Source organism: Dryas octopetala, chromosome 3 (genome assembly GCF_963921425.1).
Source record: "Dryas octopetala chromosome 3, drDryOcto1.1, whole genome shotgun sequence".
Taxonomy (NCBI): Eukaryota; Viridiplantae; Streptophyta; class Magnoliopsida; order Rosales; family Rosaceae; genus Dryas; species Dryas octopetala.
In genome coordinates this window covers 10575895-10594962 of record NC_141368.1, presented here as the reverse complement: position 1 = coordinate 10594962, position 19068 = coordinate 10575895, and the positions used below count along the sequence as shown (strand labels likewise).

At 35.2% G+C, this 19068-nt stretch overlaps 2 protein-coding genes across 4 annotated transcripts; one reads left to right on the top strand and one right to left on the bottom strand.

The window, feature by feature from the left end:
• Positions 1-1221: 1221 nt before the first annotated feature.
• ARK2 (armadillo repeat kinesin 2) lies at positions 1222-10446 on the bottom strand. Of its 3 annotated transcripts, none has more exons than XM_086234889.1 (19): positions 10193-10446; positions 9787-9887; positions 9539-9661; positions 9075-9260; positions 8633-8854; positions 8307-8460; positions 7387-7536; positions 7142-7230; positions 6528-6731; positions 6039-6158; positions 5521-5655; positions 5284-5415; positions 4701-4839; positions 4511-4603; positions 3539-3664; positions 3270-3398; positions 2610-2753; positions 1894-2022; positions 1222-1815 (listed from the first exon to the last, which is right to left on the bottom strand). In XM_086234889.1, exons 1-19 carry the CDS (start codon positions 10359-10361, stop codon positions 1655-1657), a joined length of 2706 nt encoding a protein of 901 aa, XP_086091015.1. In that variant the 5' UTR covers positions 10362-10446; the 3' UTR covers positions 1222-1654. The 3 variants fall into 3 exon arrangements, with proteins under 3 accessions (XP_086091015.1, XP_086091017.1, XP_086091016.1); XM_086234890.1 differs by having other exon boundaries at positions 1223-1815; positions 3270-3395; XM_086234891.1 differs by lacking the exon at positions 3270-3398.
• A 5983-nt stretch (positions 10447-16429) lies between these two features.
• On the top strand, positions 16430-18858 carry LOC147290769 (4-hydroxy-tetrahydrodipicolinate synthase, chloroplastic-like). The gene is made up of 3 exons (XM_086237671.1): positions 16430-16813; positions 17019-17102; positions 17670-18858. The coding sequence occupies exons 1-3, from the start codon at positions 16728-16730 to the stop codon at positions 18595-18597; spliced, it is 1098 nt and encodes a 365-aa protein (XP_086093797.1). The 5' UTR covers positions 16430-16727; the 3' UTR covers positions 18598-18858.
• Positions 18859-19068: the final 210 nt, after the last annotated feature.

The following is a 19068-nucleotide window of genomic DNA, read 5'->3' as shown; positions in this document are numbered from 1 at the left end:
AGTTGCAATAGCTAGCTAGCCAGCTAGCATGGAATTTTATTTATTAAAAAAAAAGATTGATTCAGCTATCCAAAATATTATTAATTTAGAAATATTTCACTTACTATTTACCTTGATTGGAATCTGTAGTTAATTATCATGTACTTATAGATAGCGAGCTATATCCTATGAAGGATTAAAAAAGATGAAGCATGGATATATATGGGTCTTCAAGTGTTATTATATTCTAATGATTAATGACACTTCTTAAGGACCAAATGATGCATGTTTCAATCTCTTACGAGGAGTTAAGTTATGGTAATGATGATGTTTAAAGGTAATGGTTTGCCAATCTTGACCATAATACTAAGTGGTGCCCTGGCCCCCTCATTGATTTTAAGTATTCACTAAACTAGATATTTAACATTATTTAGCAGACCTTAATTTCATTTTATGAAAAATTATAATGCGATGAATTAATTGTTTCGTTGTGTCACACTAATTATAATCATGTAAAATCTACCATACAATAGAGGATCACGTCTAATTTTTATTTGATTTTTATTAGAGTTCAGCACAATCCGCCAAAGAAGAATTATAATCCTTAATGACCCTAATTTTGTAGTTTTGATAAGATGTATTCCATTTTTTATGCAGTATGATACTATACGTACTCTTCATATAATTGCAGACCTTTCTTCTCCAGAGAATCCAACTGTCCAAACTGACACTCTACCTTTGTGGTTTCGAACTTTCAAGTTAAATGAGATTTAAGTGGACAAAATGCTGCTTACATAAACCATTATTATAGTCTAAATGAGTATTTGAAATCCTTAAAAAGAATCACAGAGAGCTATCAAGATCTACATCCACTGAAAAGATTCAAACCCTCAAATGCTCATCATGATTATTATTATTATTTTTTTTCATACGATAGTATATAGTTTTTCACTCTCACAATAACTCCTCATGTGATCAATTATTATGAAAAAAAAATGTTTTATACACCCAATTGCATGCAAGAATTTATCCTCAGTCACACTATTTTTCCTCCATTATATGAACACTGATGCAATTGCATAATGAACACTGACATTTCCTTTCCCCAAATATAAAAGATAAAACTCTTCTTTCCAACAAAAAAAAAAAAAAGAACTGAGAAACAGAAGCAGGGGAAAATATCAAAATAATAATAGCCCCCTGCACTGGAGAGTATATTTAATAATATATTGACCACCGGAAGCTATAAAGAAGCAAGCCTTCAAAAAACTAAAGAATGAAGATTATCATTGCTTATACCAATAAATCAATACAACATAGAGAAAGTCGTGCTGCCATTTCGAGCTTGCCTACATTTGCAAGTCAAAATGAAAGAAAATTGACTCACTCTCAGGCAGCTACAAATCTTTCCCTTCTTAGTTTAATCAGTTACAAACACAGATGCTAGCCACACAGACTAACAGAGGAGCCGGAAAACAGGGATATAAACTGAAGCCTCGCTTACTTTACACAAAATTGCGTGAGGATTCAACTGGTCATATGCCCCTTATTTAGCAAGAAGAATTAGACATAGTTCTTGCCCAAGCCTATACAGCAGCATAATGAATGTGTCTGCACATTACTCTCACCACCTGGAGACAATAAATATATTCAGAGCAGCCCATCACATTGGCAATCAGTAGTCTATCCGTAACCGCCGCAATTCGGCACGGAAGATGGGGCTCGCATGCAAAGTCCGACGAGCAAGACTCCTTATGTCCTCTCGTGAACAGTCCCGCGAAATACGAACCAACTCCCAGAGGGCACCTCCAGTAATCATGTCCTTTGCATTCACTTCTGTGATTTGAATACCCAATATATAAGGAGCAATCTAAGATATTTAAGATTTTATGTAAGATGAGAAAATGCACTTACCATGCTGTGCTAAGTGACAGAGTGCAAGCTCAATGTGGCGCCGGATTGGTGCAGCCTCATCATTAGCATTTTGTACAATCCATGGAAGTGCACCATCTTCTATCAAAAGAGATCTTCCACTCTTTATCCCTATAGTAGATCGGCATATTAATCAAACACCATAATAAGTAGAAACCTTATATCTGACATCAAAATGGATGTTCAAAACCATGAACTTGACTTAGGATTGTAGGCTGGTAAGTTGTATCAACATGCATCATACTTCAATTTTTTTATTTTTTATTTTTTTTTGGAAAAAGCATGCATACTTCATATCACCAAACTAAATTAAATCTTGTTGCAAAAAAACCCAGAATCAGCTCCAAGCCTAACTATGAGTATTATCTTGCATCACAAAAGTCAGATATAGCAGAATATGATGCCCTCCCAGCCCATCATTGTTAAGTGAACCACGGAAGAGAATTAGGAATTTCCGACCAAACAACATTTCTGAATCTGATATTAATTGATCACTTAAGACAACAGATTACATTTACTAAATTTCATGATTACTCCTGAAGAGGAGGGGACAACCTTCAATGACAGTCACTTTGTTCATTTGGCTTGAAAAGGAATCACATTCCATTTTACTACACACAATCGACTACGAGGAAACAAAAGGTAAAACACTTCATTGAAGGAACCGTTAATGGCATGTTTTCGACACAGGCTCTTACCTTGAGTACATGCTCGGGACTCGCATTTTGCAAAGTTGGCAATTCCACGTGCAACTTGGGACAGAACATCAGGATGTCCACACCTCACAATTCCTAACAAGGCCTTAATACCACCTTCAGACCTTAGCTTCATTTGTAGCTTATCTGAGAGATATTAACAAGGACTCAAATAAGAAAAAAAAATTATCAAATATGAAGTGCAAAGCAATGAAGACAAATTTAGAACCTAAGAAAAAAAAACAAACTCTTCCTTTGAAGCATATAATTGGGCCAACGGGCATCAACAAGAACAGAACAACCTACCTATGTTCAAGGAATTTTAAAATCATGATGCCTGCTTATAGGTTCAGTGACAATAAAGTAAAAAAGTTTAAAATATATATATAGACCTTAGGAACTAAAAGAAACATAAAGTCTTCTTAGCAGATTATGGAAGGACTTCCATTGCGCACTAATAAGCCAATGATGCCATTATTTTCAGATTACTACATATCTACATAGTTTCATTTAAGATATTTCCAATCGGATGCATGCAATGGATTATATCTAATGCCTTTGTTTGACGACCAAGAGAGCATTGTCACAAGCTCAAAGAAATGAATGAACAACAAGGAAAAACAAAGGCCCTAAAAAAAAAATAATAAAGAAAATGTGGTATACCATTGCCGCATAAATTAGCAATAGCTCCAGCAACCATGCGAAGGGTTTGAGCATCATCAGCATCAGCTGCTGTCGTTGCTAACAAACTAATTCCACCTTCAGCCATTATATGTTCTTGATTGGCTTCTGCTATGCCAGACAGGAAGCAACATAGGAAACCAATATTTTGAAAGTCAAATAAACATATCTCAACCCAGAAGTAATAACATTCAAAGTAAAGAAAAAGCCCTCGCACTCTCAGAGAAAAGAGAAAATCAATGAACAATCACCATTCATTGCAAGGTTCGCAATTGCACCGGCTGCCACTCTTCGGACGGTTTCATCCTCAAAGCTTCTAAGAAGCATCAGCAAGGAGGTAAGACCACCAGCTTCAACAATCCTTTTCTGGTTGGCTTCTGCTTTTGGCATGCAAGCACCCATCAATTCTCAAAAACAAAACTATTACGAAAGAATAAAGTATATAACTGTAATGTATATTCCTAAAAGGCATATAACAGTACTGTATAAACCAAGTAGCAATATTAATTAGTCAGATCCTAACCACATCGCTTATCTATTACTATTTTTTTTTTAGAAAAATTGAATTAAACCAGGAAAAGCTATCTTTAGAATAATTATGTATCTATAAAAAGAACATGCATCTCCAGATACGAACTGTAATTTAAGAAGCTAACAGTGTTTCAGAGCCTAAAAGACTGGTTTTCAGTAAGGCAAGGATTAGTAACTGGCAGTGACTCTACATGCACATCATCTTTAACAGGGAATACAATTCACTCCTACGGAATCAAGCATGCATTTACCTTAAAAAGGATAATAAATTTAGCTACGCTGTGGTGTTGTGCCTTTGTATAATAGTAAAACACTTGCCACAATAACAAATGGGAATACAATTCACTCCTCCGGAATCAAGCAAGCATTTACCTTTCCATAATTGTCATTTCACAACTAAAGAACCAACACCACAAAAACAACTTCAACATCATTACAACTAAACTATTGGGTATATCGTTCACCCTATATAGAGAGATAAACAAGATGATGCAAAGATCATGGAAAAATAAAAATCAATATACAATAGAACCAGAAGATTAACCACTTAAATCAAACCAAATTTTTTTAAAAATCAAACATCATCAGTTATATTATAGTAAATTTAGAACTTGGTCCTGATAAACATCAAATCTTAGCACATGGGAGAATTGAACGCCAAAAAAAATTACATCAGAGAGAAATCTACCCACCTTCAGCTGCTAGGTTGGCCACCACTTTTACAGCATGAATACGTACATTAGGATCTTCTGACTCAAGTAATGACAAAATCTTTTGCAATCCAACTATTGTATTGATTGGAAAAAAAAAAAAAAATATGAGAGATGCCTATGAATTAAAACAGTTGGATCCATACTGCATTATGCAAATTTTTATTATTACCTTGTTCAAAGAGCGTGGAAACTGGTGCCATCTGCCCGTTCCCGGTATCTTTGGGATGGGAATGCCTAGCCGGAGACATGGAAGAATCTAGACTGGCAAACCCATTTCCAGGTCCACCTCTGTTAAGACACCTTCTCATCTATAAATACAAATTCGAGTGAATATGATTAAATTCTTCAAAAATAAATGTTTGATAAGAGTTTAAATGCTAAGGTGGGGCAAGAATTCGTGAACTTGTTACCATTATATGATTTGCAACCCGAAGTTCACTCATGTTTAGCAGATTCAGATAGATAGGCACTCAAAGAAAGAATTTAAAAAAAAAAAAAAAAAAAAAAAAAACAAGCTCTTTCGTTACATCCCAACCTTTTATGTCTTGGTTGTAATAAAAAAAATAGATAATTATCCAGTAGCAATCACTAAACCATCAACCCTTATATGTTATTACAGTAAAAGCTGAATTACTTCTCCCATTAAATTGAAAGTAAAGGAAGTCATTATAACATCCATTCATGGGTCCACAAGCCAAATATTAGAAAAGCATGAAGGAAAAGCTTTTATTTAACTTCTATGAATTACATACTTGTTCAGCTTCAAAATTCAATTGCAACAGCTGACTACGTAGTATTATTATTTCTTCTTCAAGTTTCTTCTTATGTTGGGTCTCCTCCTCCAGGGTTTTGTGAAGCTTTAAAACCTCTGAACCTCCACCTGCCTAGTACACCAAAAATAATCCCACATATCCCATCAATCCCATGATTAGGAATTGTCAGAAGCCAGATGATGCTAGCACTACATAATTTAGGAAAGAAAACCATACTTCTGATTGTGTATATAGCGCTAGTTGGCTTTTAAGATTTTTCACCTCCTCTTCAGCCGCCTTTCTTAGACCAATTTCATTTTGGAGCAACTCTCGCAATTCAGTCACTTCCTTAGATGCAGAAAACCCAGGTCCCTGCATAACAGAAGAAGAAATAAAATATAGTATGTATTTGGTGACCAGAAAGTAAGGGTGCACTTGGTTTGAAAATTTCACATTTTCATTTCTTAAAATGATTTTCATTTTCAGTTCCTCCTTTTTCAAAGTGCATTTGATTGGCAAAACTAGAAACTGTGTTTAAAGAACAAAACAGGAAAATCTGTTTCATATTGAATTTCCAAAACTAGAAACATATAAAAATTGAATTAACTTTCAATTTTAATGAAGCATTTACAATAGGGCAATAACTTCTAGAGAATTCACACAATGAAAATTCACAGAGCTCTCTACTAGCCACATACAGGAATTGTCTTTCAAGAAAACATATTATAATGTGTAATGATTTTTCAAGGGCCTACCTCTTCATTGCATTTACCATCAACTAGGCCCTCATGGTCTTGCTTCTGATTTGAAACCAACTTCTCCTCAAGCTTCTTAACAGCTTCCATATAATCCATCTGGCATTTTAGCCGATCCTTCTACAGGGAGGGGGAAAACAAAATGTAGCACAAAAAACAATTGGTTATAGAGTCACCAGTCTGTTAAAAGCATGGAAGTATGAGGAAATAAAAAGAATACACTCAAATCCTTATTAGAGCAGTTTTTGAGGCTTTCCTTTCTCTAGTTATTTCTGAATGTGAACAAAGGCTACATCCAACATTACTTGTTTAAAGAGCATTAATTAGAGAAAAATGTGAAATAGAACTGTTCCTTCTCCACAGTTCCACCGAGAGCAATTTCAAAATTTTGATACATAAATATAGTAGGAAAAATCTTTGATAATTTAAAAAGGAAATAAACAGTTCTAAATTTCTACAGAGATGGTCAATGTAAATGTCTTAACAAACCTCTAATGCATCAGCAAAGTTTCTTTCAACCTCTGAATTACGTTTTTGTGCTTCAAGATTTATTCTTTCAATTTCATCCTCATAAGCTTTATGCTGCCTTTCGTTTTCTGCAATAAGCTTGTCCAGTTGTATTTCAAGCTTTCTTGACAAACTTTTGTAATCAAACTCTTCCTTTATTTTCAACATATTTTCCACCTTCATAGCCTGTCAGACAATAATAGAATAGCGCAACCATTCATGTCTCAAGTATTCAAGCAATATTAACTGGCAACAAGTTGTTTCCAGTTTATTACTGAGATAAACTGCTTATATGGATACCATAGAAACTACATTAAATATCAACATGAATCTTGACAGATAGTGAAATAAATCCAGATGCTCACAATTTCATTTTACAGAAAGTAGCTTGAAAGAATCTAAAGAATGGATGATTATTAATAATAGCAATGGTGCCTATCTAATATAACCTTTTTATAAGAGGACCCTATCTAATTAACTAATAGCACAATTGTGTGAACTTTGATTTTGGTAAATTACATATGATATTGAGAACAGACAATATAAGAGAGACTTCCTATTTTAAGTTTGATGCCCTCCTAATTATGAGAACTGACCCTCTGTCCAAATAGTATGGTACTTGCAGTCTCTCCTCGATGGCGTGGAGAAGGGCCAATAGTAACAATCAATGAAGTCCTTGCTGATCCTGTGAAACAATGAGTGAAGCCAAAATAGAAATTGATAACACTGCAATTAGCTTGATCACAATCCATTTAAAAACGAGTGGAGGGTGGGGGACATTTCATCTAGTACTCTGCTCGGGTCAAGTTTACATAGGCACAAAAGACATCTTAATTCTTACCTCCAAATGAATCTCTAAGCAACCTTGTAAGCTTTGAATCGCGAAATGGAACATGAGTACTATTCTCTGCTAGAGCATTTATGCACTTCCCTAATGCACTAAGTGACAGGTTTATACACTTAGCTTCCTCTAGCATATGTCCCTCACTTCCTGCCAAAAGGAAAGACAAATTTTTCACTGCATAACTAGTAGGCTTACAGACACAAGGGTCAGATTCATAAAAAATAAAAAATAATAAAAATAAACAAAATCAGTAAAATCCACATCAGACCCATAAGCAATTGCAGTGCATAGAAGGAAAACCTACACAAAGATGATATCTAACTATTGGGATGTTGGCTATGTAGCATATTAACTATATCATAGTTGAGGTAAATTAAACATTTGAAAACAACTGAGCAGCTAAACATTTTAGGTGATTTAAACCTATAAGTATATTTTATATATATATATATATATAATATACAGGGAAATTTTCAAGTAAGGATGTCTTTACTCGAAGAAAAATAAGAACCTAATCTTTGGACCTACAATTCAATGATCGGAACCTTTCATATTTTAGAACATCATTCAAAGATCACCCTTGCAAAAAATCAGCCAAATCGGAAACTATTTAGCCAGTTTATTACAGCCAATATCATTTCAATTTATCCGACGGACTGTATTTGTCTGCACAGTTTAGATGACCAAACAATAACCGATTTGGCTGATTTTTTACGGACCCTTGAAGAGTGACCTAAAACATGAACGGTTCCGATTATGGAACTGCACTGCCGGGTGGTACCCAGAGAGGATGTTCTTACTTTTCTGAAAGTAAGGACAACCTTACTTGAACGGGACTGTTCATATATATACATATATATATATATATATATACACATATACAAAACTAGTAGAAGGTCACAAGTTGGGATATACACCTGATTTGTGGATACGTTCTGAACCTGCCAAATCTACCACAACAAGTTTGCTTTTCCGGACAAGTGGTTTAAAAGGTTTGGTCAAGTGAGAGGGGTCACCATTTTCACTCAAAGCATTATCTTCTCCTCCCAAGACAGACCTCTTAACATGTACCTGCACTACGGAACTTATAAACATCAAGATTCCAGTTATGCAATACAAAACAATGCAAACAGTTACTGCAAGAAATTGACACTTTATCAAGCACCAGGATTACAAAAAATAAAATAAAATAAATAAATATATGAACATAAACTAACAGATAATAGACGGTCAATTAGTTTACCATCAGAATCGCATGACTACGAGAAGATTCAGTATTCAACTTGGTGTTAGCAGCTATACGATGAGATTCCCCAATTCTTAACAGCTCCAAAAAATTCTGCTGGTCCTTGATCTCTACAACAGTTGCCCTAGGTACCGAAACATCTCCAGTTTTTGGATCTTCCACAATGGGAATATTATCATTTTCTGGATCAAGCAGGTCTTGCAGGGTCTCCATATAAAGCTAAAAAAAAATTTGGTAGAGAATAAGAATGTCAAATTTTCTGAACAATGAAGACTGGATAAACATAGGGCATTCAGAAGATAAAACCAAATAAAAAAGAGTCTCAAGAATTAAAATCACAAGTAAATTAAAAAAAAATCCTATAATAACATAAAATAATTAATGAACACTTCGAACGTAAAATAACAATTCTGCATCAATGTGATAATGGCCTAACAACCTGCAGATATGAGACAGAGACAGAATCAGTCTCTGGAGATATATCTGCCAAGATGTCCTCCATCGAACGAACCATGATTCCACGATCAGATGTATCTTCTTCTCCTAGTCGTCCAAGAGTAAATGTTTTCCCCGTACCTGTCTGACCATAAGCCATCACGGTCCCATTGTAACCATCTAAAACACTCTACAAGATCAAAAGGGCAAATTATTGAGTTGCTCCACGATGTCACAAAATACCTCCAGTCCATATAAAACAAACATTATAAGAAATGGTAATACAGGCAGTATACATGTAGAATACTAGAGGTATCAGCTATCAGGTAGGTGGTGTTTTGGGACAAGTAACTAATAGTGATACATTGTTCTTTCTAAGTCTGATAGGCTTCGAAATATTCCGCCTCTCCCCCACCCACAATAAAAGAAGGATGTTAATGTACAAATAGAGAATAATTGATAACAAACCTCCACAACAGGCTTAGCAACTACTTCATAGACACGCTTCTGTGATGCATATTCAGTAAGCACCTCATCAAATTCGTAGGTATCGGTATCCCAATTGTTCTTTCGCAGTTTCAACCTTTTAAGCTGAGGTAGAGCAAATGTCAAAGAATATTAGTTAGCACCTATAAGATAAAAACTTAAAGGTATAAACCACCAGCATTCATAAAACAGAGTTCAAAACTAACAATGGCAACAGCATTAATAATTACCTCTGGCTGCAACTCCACACAGTCAGCAAAATCTGCATCTGCCATCAACTCTTCTGAATTTCTGGGCCGCAATCTTACAGCTACTCGAACTCTTCCAGGTACTATCCAATCCAAAACACATAATCAAAAGCCATACAAGCACAAGTTCATTCTTTGATCATATGGGCGTGCATATCTTATTCCATTATCTATTTTTCTTGCACTTATTTGCAATTTTTAGCATTACATTTAAAAACACCATCTGGGTTTGCCCCAAAAAACAAGAAAAAGTGCAACAAGTAGAAAATGGGAGCTACAGAACCAAAACGAATGATCCCAAATCAGTTCAAAGGCTTTGAATTCGAGTTTCCATTTTTTCACATTTTCCACTATTAATCGAATCCACATTGTGCAAAGAAAAACTGACCTCCACGATCGTCTTTGGAAGCTGCGGATCCAAAGGAGGCAGGACTGCTCCGGCGAATAGCGGATCCAGGAGAAGGAGGGAACTTGGACTTGAACGACGAGGTCCTGAAATTGGCCGGGCGATCCAACTTCACCGACCCCCTCGAAGCGACGCCGTTTCTGGAAGCCATCTCTCTACAGTACTTGCCGATTTCACAAACGCATTGACTGAATGAAATTTGAAAGCTCGAACTCACTGTGCTGCGGTGCTGTGAGTTTGTGTGTGTCTGAGTTTCGGGGGTTGTCGTTCGCTTCCAAGTGTTTGGAGTCACAGACAGAGAGAGAGTGATGGGCGGTGGGGCCCACGGCGAATGCGGAAGAGACAGAGAGAGTCGCAGATTGGCGGGGGTCCCACTTCAAGGAGAGGAGAGGAGGCGCGAAATTACGAAAATGTCACTGTATACTGTTTGCTTGGTATCTACAATCTAGATGGCGATTGAAGCATTCAACATCTCAACTACAACTTTAAAGTGAACAATTGCTTAACACCTATTTTTAAATTGCTTAAAAATTACAGAAAACTTATAAAGATGAGTGTTTTGATAACAAGTAAAAAGGATCCCACCTGGTTACAATCCTCATAATAGAGTTTGTAGATATTAATTTCTAAAAATATCTTTTTATTTTCATTCTCATATTTAGAGGTCTGTCATGAATAGAAAATAAACATTATTAAGTTTTCCAACTATGACTAGAGGGTTTTAATTTCCTCCTTTTTGAGGTATCACTTTCCCGTAAACATGGGAATAAAATTATTTTCTCATTCCCAAATCTCAAATTCATGAATTGAAAGAGATCTCAAGGTAATTTAATGATTCAAATCATTCACTATTAGGTTTATATTTAAATATCATTCTTATAAAATATCAATCAAATAAAAAATTATTTAGTTATTTAACTATGACCAAACAAATAAATAAAGTCAAAATATGATAATTAAAAAAATTATGATGATAATTAAATGATAAAACTGGTTCCGATTTTGTTGATTCATTACATAAATAATTTTAAATATTATTTAAAAATTAGACATTTCAAATGATATGAAATTAATTTTATTATTTTAACAAAAGATAAAAAGAGAAATCAAAGAACTAATTAGGGCTAGGTCGGTGTCGGTAACCAACCTGATAGACTAAGACCGACGATCAAATCGACAGAAGGTGAAAGGCACAAAAGGGAATCGCCGCTGAACTAACAGTCGTTGGTTACTGACTTTTCGAGTTCAAGTGGGTTCAGTCCGCAGTATTTGGTGGTGCGGTTCGGCTTTATGGTGTTTCCTAAGGGGTGGTAGCTGGACCGTTTCCGATCCCGATCATGACAGTGTGGTTCGATAATGCATCCAAAATCGATAGAGGAGGAATTGGTGGTCCGTAAAATTTGATTTATCGGCATTTTTTTGCCAGCCCTAGAACTAATATGGGTATTTAAAATGTTTATCCGACCAAAAAATTTGATATTTTCCACTCATGTTTTGGCATGAATGATGATGATTATTAGGCTGTGTGAAAGAGCGTGCTTTTCATGCAAAAGTTTGCATGCCGTGATGCCAATGACTAAAAGTCTAAAAGTGGCTCAAGTTTAAGAAGTTTCAAAGGAGTCCAATCACTTGAAATTTGAAAGGCAACATATGTTAACAACTCTGCCTTTAAACCACAAAATCTGGCTTAGATTTGGGAAAGTTCCCAACAAAAAAAAAGATAACTATGAGGTGCTTAAAGAAACAAAAAGGAAAAAGAGCTAAATTAATTAAAAGAACCTAAATTTTTTATTTTATGTTAATGATGGGGACCAATATTATATGTGGTTTGTTTTCCAAATTATATGATTAACAACAAGGGGCCAAAATGACCCACATGGCAGTTACCAGTACCACATACATTGATTTTACAATTCCAACATCAATGTAAGAAAAGTAGGAGACCATAAGGGCCAACAAATCACATGGAATGACTTACATTGTAGGCCACCTTTGACCAATAGTGTTCCCCTCTTATATATATATATATTAATCATTTTCTTCCATATATAAGACCTTTCTGTATGCATGAGTGTGATTCGAATGAAAACTTTTTTTATTTTCCTTTACCTTCTGTTGGACTTTTAATTGCTTGGCCCATTAAAACAATTCAAACTGGGCTGGTCAAGTTGGGCTTCAGTGTAGCATCCCTGGAATTAAGCATTTTAATTTTTAAATTTTATATTTAAACTATACATTGACAGGATAATAAAGAGAAGTATGGAACAAAGCACAATAAGCAAAGACTACAAACTTCATTTTATATAGATGTAGTAGTTCAATGTAATTGTCAAAATTCAAATAATTTCATTTAAATTCTTAAAAGTGATTCTTATTTGGGGCACATGCTTTATTTTATACAAATTTTTATTTTCTAGAACATAATATAAATTTTCAATTTGAAGAATTGGAAGACTATAATGGAGAAATATGTACCAACTAATTTGTAATCGAGTGGTATTTATCTTTATAAAGTTGGAGAAGTCCCAAATTCGAATCCCTCTTCCCCCAATAAAAAAGTTGGACAGAGATGTAAGAACTTAATTAATCATGGGATGCTACCTCAAGGCAAAAAGGCAAAATGGTATGCTTGAAAGTGTTTTTATAGGAAGCGCTTTTGTAAGGGTAAATTTTTTTTATTAAAAACAAGTACTTCTTATAAATACATAGTGCTTTCTTAATTAGTTATTTCTACCAAACACTACCAAAAAGGCAAAAACACTTGTAACATTTCTAAACTAAAACACATTAAGACTTTAAACTAGAAGTGAGTCTTAGGCCTTCCACAATGCAACCTGAATCTGATCCCCAAACTCATTTTTTGGGTATAAAATGGATATAATCCAGTCACAATAGGTCGGAATGTGATCCCCATAATTTTTTGAGACCCAAAAACTATCCCTAATTTTGGGTATATACTATACATAAAACCAAATTAAATGACTAACCCACTAACAAATAAAAGCTATTAAATGGCTTGCCCATCACCAAATTAAATGATTGTCCCACCAACAAAGAAATGAGTTAAATATTAATATCCACATATTTGGGCCTAAGAGTTGGAGTTGGAGTGGTTCGCTAGTTTGAAACCTAAAAGCTTGTTAGAAGTGTGAAGCCGTAAATGCTTCATTTGGAAGAATTGGCGCTTTATGTATAAGTATGTTGTTACTATGTTTTCAGGACATCAGCAGAGGAGATCAAGGCACTTAGATTGATAATAGCCATCAAAACATTTTTCTATAGGAAGCGCTTTTGTAAGGGTAAAATTTTTTTATTAAAAACAAGTACTTCTTATAAATACATAGTGCTTTCTTAATTAGTTATTTCTACCAAACACTACCAAAAAGGCAAAAACACTTGTAACATTTCTAAACTAAAACACATTAAGACTTTAAACTAGAAGTGAGTCTTAGGCCTTCCACAATGCAACCTGAATCTGATCCCCAAACTCATTTTTTGGGTATAAAATGGATATAATCCAGTCACAATAGGTCGGAATGTGATCCCCATAATTTTTTGAGACCCAAAAGCTATCCCCAATTTTGGGTATATACTATACATAAAACCAAATTAAATGACTAACCCACTAACAAATAAAAGCTATTAAATGGCTTGCCCATCACCAAATTAAATGGTTGTCCCACCAACAAAGAAATGAGTTAAATATTAATATCCACATATTTGGGCCTTAACATCATTGTGTTGGTGATCCCTAAAATCTATATTTTTACACTTTTTGATACCCAAAATTGATTTGGGTATTGGGTATTGGGTATTTAGGGATCATCATTGTAGAAGGCCTTACAAACCTACATCCATAAACAAGTCCAAAACTATCACTACTGACCTAAAGCAAATACCACAATAAGGCCCAAAAAGCGGGGTGCAAGCTCAAATTGTTATCCTACTCCTATAGTCCTCCTAGGGCTGAGTTTTTTTGCCGATTTACCAAAAAATACCGATGTCATACCGGTATCGTACCGATCGGTATGATTTTTTTGTTTTGGTATCGGAATAAATACCGTACCGACTAAAAACAGGATCGAAACGATATTGATATACCCATACCGACGGTATACCGATTTGTACCGATGTCATATCTCATTCTTTTCTTCTTCTTCTTATCTGGTTTCAGATGTGCAGAATGTTCTTCTTTTTTTGATCTATTTACTGGGTCCTTTAGTTTTTTTTTTTTGGCCTTTGGCTTATGTTTTTTTTGGGCCTGTCTTATATTTGTTTTAGGCCTTTTATTTTGTGTTTTTTTTGTAGTCAAGCCCAAAATCTCACCTTGACTACAATTACCCAGCCACCAATCCCACCAGATCCATTCGATCCTAGCTCTCTCTCTCTCTCTCTCTGTGCGATCCCAGCCACCACCATCTTAGACTCCTACAACCATCTCAGACCCCCACCACCACCACGAACTCCACCCTTAAACCACGCCTCCATCTTTCTGTCTTCTCAGACCCCCTACTGGCCACCACCACCATGAACTCCACCATGAAACCACCATCGCCTCTCTCTCTCTCTCTCTATGTCTCTCTCCCCCCTCTCTCTGTCTTATCTCTCCCCCTCTTTCTGTGATTTTTTTAATTTGGTTGTTGGTGTTATAGTCGGCAGTCCAATACTGCTCCGACACCGCCACTCTCCAACCGATACCGAAGTGAACGGTTACCGACTACCGACGGTACGGTATTGAAACCAAAAATCATCATCTCGACCCCCTATCGGTTGGAATTCGGTATGGGTGTTTTGGTACGGTAACTTTACTGAACCCATCCCTAGTCCTATTTAAAATCGAACTCTCATTAAATGACAAATTAGCCACACGAAAGCCTATTTTTATCTACAATCCCTCAGTCATAAGGCTTTCTCAAATTAAGGTATTACAATTATTTTATGAGATAATTATATTTAGGTTCTTTAGAAAAACAGTTTTTAGATGAAAATTAGGGGTGTTTTAAAATTTATAAGAAAAATTATTTTAATTCATAATAATTTATAAGAAAATCCTTTTAATTTATAATAAAGTCCTTTTAAATTTTAAGAAAATTCTTTTAATTCATAATAAAGTATTTCCCTAATTTGAAGGATATTTCCCCTATTTAAAGGGTATTTCCCCTCCTAAAATGTAGAGTGAGCTTTATAGAGGATGTATGTTAAGTTTTAACTCTAAGATTTTAGAGTTAAAATCTAATATAAAGCCGTAAAAAAAAAAGACTTAATTAAAAATTTTAAATCACTATCAGTCTTAATTTAAGAAAAAAATCATAAAATAGATTGAATTTTAATTTATTAACTTGACCGTCGAAAAATCTTTGAAAATCCTGAAAATTCCGTGCTTAAACAAGACTACAACAAGAGACATCAAGGCCCCATTTGGGATTGCGGTGGAGGACCCAAAAGCTGCTGTGGATGACAATTCTCAATCACCTACAACAGTTTTGGTGTTTGGTAAAAAAATAAAAAACTGCTTTCCCCCACAATTCTCAACTCCCCACAGAAAAAATAGAAAGCAGGTTTCTAGGTACTTTTGAAAACTGCAGTGAATCACAACAACAATGAATATTTTATTTTACCCATACCACCCTTATTAATTTCTATAATTTTTATTTTTTTATTTTAAATTAAAAAATATGTCCATTGTTAGTTATATTTTATATTGTGATAATTAATTATGATATTTTATTTGTACAATTAAAATTATAATATACTTAAAAAAATAATAGGAATACTTATTTAATAATGTTGTTCTTAAAAAAATTAATGCTAATAAAAATTTGTAGCCACAAATTTAAAAAATAAGTAAAAAAACATTTTAGTTTTACCAAACAAATAAGTGAAATACACTTTCAGCATCATGTCCATTTTAGTAATTATACACAGTCACAACACTTTTACATTAACATTTACCAAACACTTTGATATTATTTTTTGCACTCACAGCACTTTTGAAAACATAGTTTACTAAACACTCAACTGCTTTACTTTACAGTTGACTTTACTTTACAGCTGTTTTTTCTCACAGCAATACCAAACTGGCCCCAAATCTAAGTGGACCAAATTTTGGAAAAAAAACCGACCAAAGATAGAAAAACTTAAAAAGAATTAAAAAAAGAAAAGAAATTACACGTGTCAGAATTTCAGTCAATCCTGGAAAACTCACCACCACCACCACCATTATACAAAACCCTAACAAACAACACTCAGACTCTCGCAGCCTCCACTACCCACCTCCACAGCCCGCTTGACCCGAGTCCGACTTCATGGCCCATTATTCCAATCGGAGCTACGCCGGCCTCTGCTCCACAACGACTCTCACGACTACTGCCATTACCATTAACACCATCACCATTCATTGAAATTTCAACTCTGCCATTGCGTCAGCTAATTCCCCTCAAAGCGTCAAGCTTTCGAATCCGAGCTCCGGGTTGGGTCAGTATAAGAATTGCATTCGGGTCGGCGTTGTGTGTTGGAGATGACTGCGTTGAAGAGCTGCAGTGTGTGCTTGAGAGAGTCTGCTCTCCAGCTTCCGCGTCACCATCTTAGCGATAACTACAAGAGGTTTGATATCTCATTCTCTCGGATTATTTTATTTAATAGTTAATTAATTGTTAGATTCACTGATTTTGTCTTTTCAATTTTGTGAGTTAATAATTAGATCAGAATTAGTTATTTAAATTTTCAGGAAGAAGAAAAACAGAGTATAAAATTGATTGATTAATTAATTAATTAATTTAATTTTTTCTGTTGTATTGCTTTGAAACAGTCGGAATGCAAAATGGAGATGTCCACGAGCAGCCGTAGTTCCAAATTTTCATCTTCCAATGCGTAGTTTTGAAGTTAAAAACAGGTAAGCTGTCATGTCTAATTTTCTGAATTGAATTTTTCATATTGAAGATTTGGGTTCTACGATGTTTGGTAACTTGCTTTTCTCTTAAGTTATATAGGAATTAAGATTAGGAGAACCCAATGCTTCTCTTCTTTTAGGCTTTCCAATAAAATCTTATGTTACAGTTCTTTTGTAGTGTCATATAACAAAATAAAAAGCTTGAATTTAATTGTGTCTTTTCCGTTTAATCAATATGATTAACTTACTCTTGACAGAATATCGCAAACAAGAATTTGATGTTTGTCAAGCAGTATATATCGATCAACTATTAAAGAGGTTTTAGTTGTTCTGTTGTTCTGTTGTTTCTGTACCATAGTTGATAAGAAATTATGTGCATATAATCTAGTGTGTACGCATCATGCTGCATGTGTTTGGAACAAATACATATATCCTGGTCATCTAAAGAGTTGGAGTTGGAGTGGTTCGCTAGTTTGAAACCTAAAAGCTTGTTAGAAGTGTGAAGCCGTAAATGCTTCATTTGGAAGAATTGGCGCTTTATGTATAAGTATGTTGTTACTATGTTTTCAGGACATCAGCAGAGGAGATCAAGGCACTTAGATTGATAACAGCCATCAAAACACCATATCTACCAGATGGAAGATTTGATCTTGAAGCATACGATGCCTTGGTTAATATGCAGATTGAAAATGGAGCCGAAGGTGTGATTGTTGGTGGCACAACTGGTGAAGGCCAATTGATGAGCTGGGATGAACACATAATGCTCATTGGTCACACAATCAACTGTTATGGTGGATCAATTAAGGTAATAGGAAACACCGGAAGCAATTCCACAAGGGAAGCAGTTCATGCCACTGAACAGGGTTTTGCTGTTGGAATGCATGCTGCCCTTCACATCAATCCTTATTATGGAAAAACCTCCTTGGAGGGGTTGGTTGCGCATTTTGATAGCGTCATATCAATGGGACCCACAATTATATACAATGTGCCGTCACGAACTGGCCAAGATATCCCCCCACGCGTGATTCACACGTTGGCACAGAGTGCTAACTTGGCAGGTGTCAAGGAATGTCTTGGAAATGATCGGATTGAACAATATACTGGCAAGGGAATTGTGGTCTGGAGTGGGAATGATGATGAATGCCACAATTCGAGGTGGAGCCATGGGGCTACTGGAGTCATATCCGTTACTAGTAACTTGGTTCCAGGTTTGATGCGAGAACTCATGTTTGGGGGGAAGAACCCTTCCCTTAATGCAAAGATCCAGCCTCTGGTTGAATGGCTTTTTCAAGAGCCAAACCCCATTGGCTTAAACACAGCACTTGCACAACTTGGTGTTGCGAGGCCAGTCTTCAGGCTACCATATGTACCTCTTCCTCTTGCAAAGAGGGTAGAATTTGTGAATTTGGTTAACCAAATTGGGCGGGAGAATTTTGTAGGAGAGAAAGATGTTCAAGTGCTTGATGATGATGATTTCATCTTAGTGAGTCGGTATTAGGCAGGCTTCTTGTTCAGGACTTGGTTTGTTTTTTTTTTCTTTGTGCTATCTCAGTTTATAAATGGTGTTCTTTTTGGTTGTTGCTTCATAATGGCACATTAGACTAGTTTTAAATTACAGATATCAATATGTTTGTGACTGTTATATCCTAAGTGGTTCTGTGACTCAATAAGATTAGTGTGTGCTTGAATGTGGTTTACAGTTGATTTTTCTTTTGAAGATACTTGCAGGAGGATTACTAAATGCATAAATATTGTGAGACATGAATGTATAATATGGTTTGATTATTGGGTTTTATCAATGACCGGATGTTAAATAACTTGAATATTACACTTTCTCATCTCATGAACGATCTCAACCTTAGTACTGAGCTGACACATTCAGCTTTCTATCTATGTTTTAAAAGCTTGGATGTTCATTTGAAACCCAGGCTTGCACTTCCCAGTATTCAGTCTATCAAGTTGAGGGGGT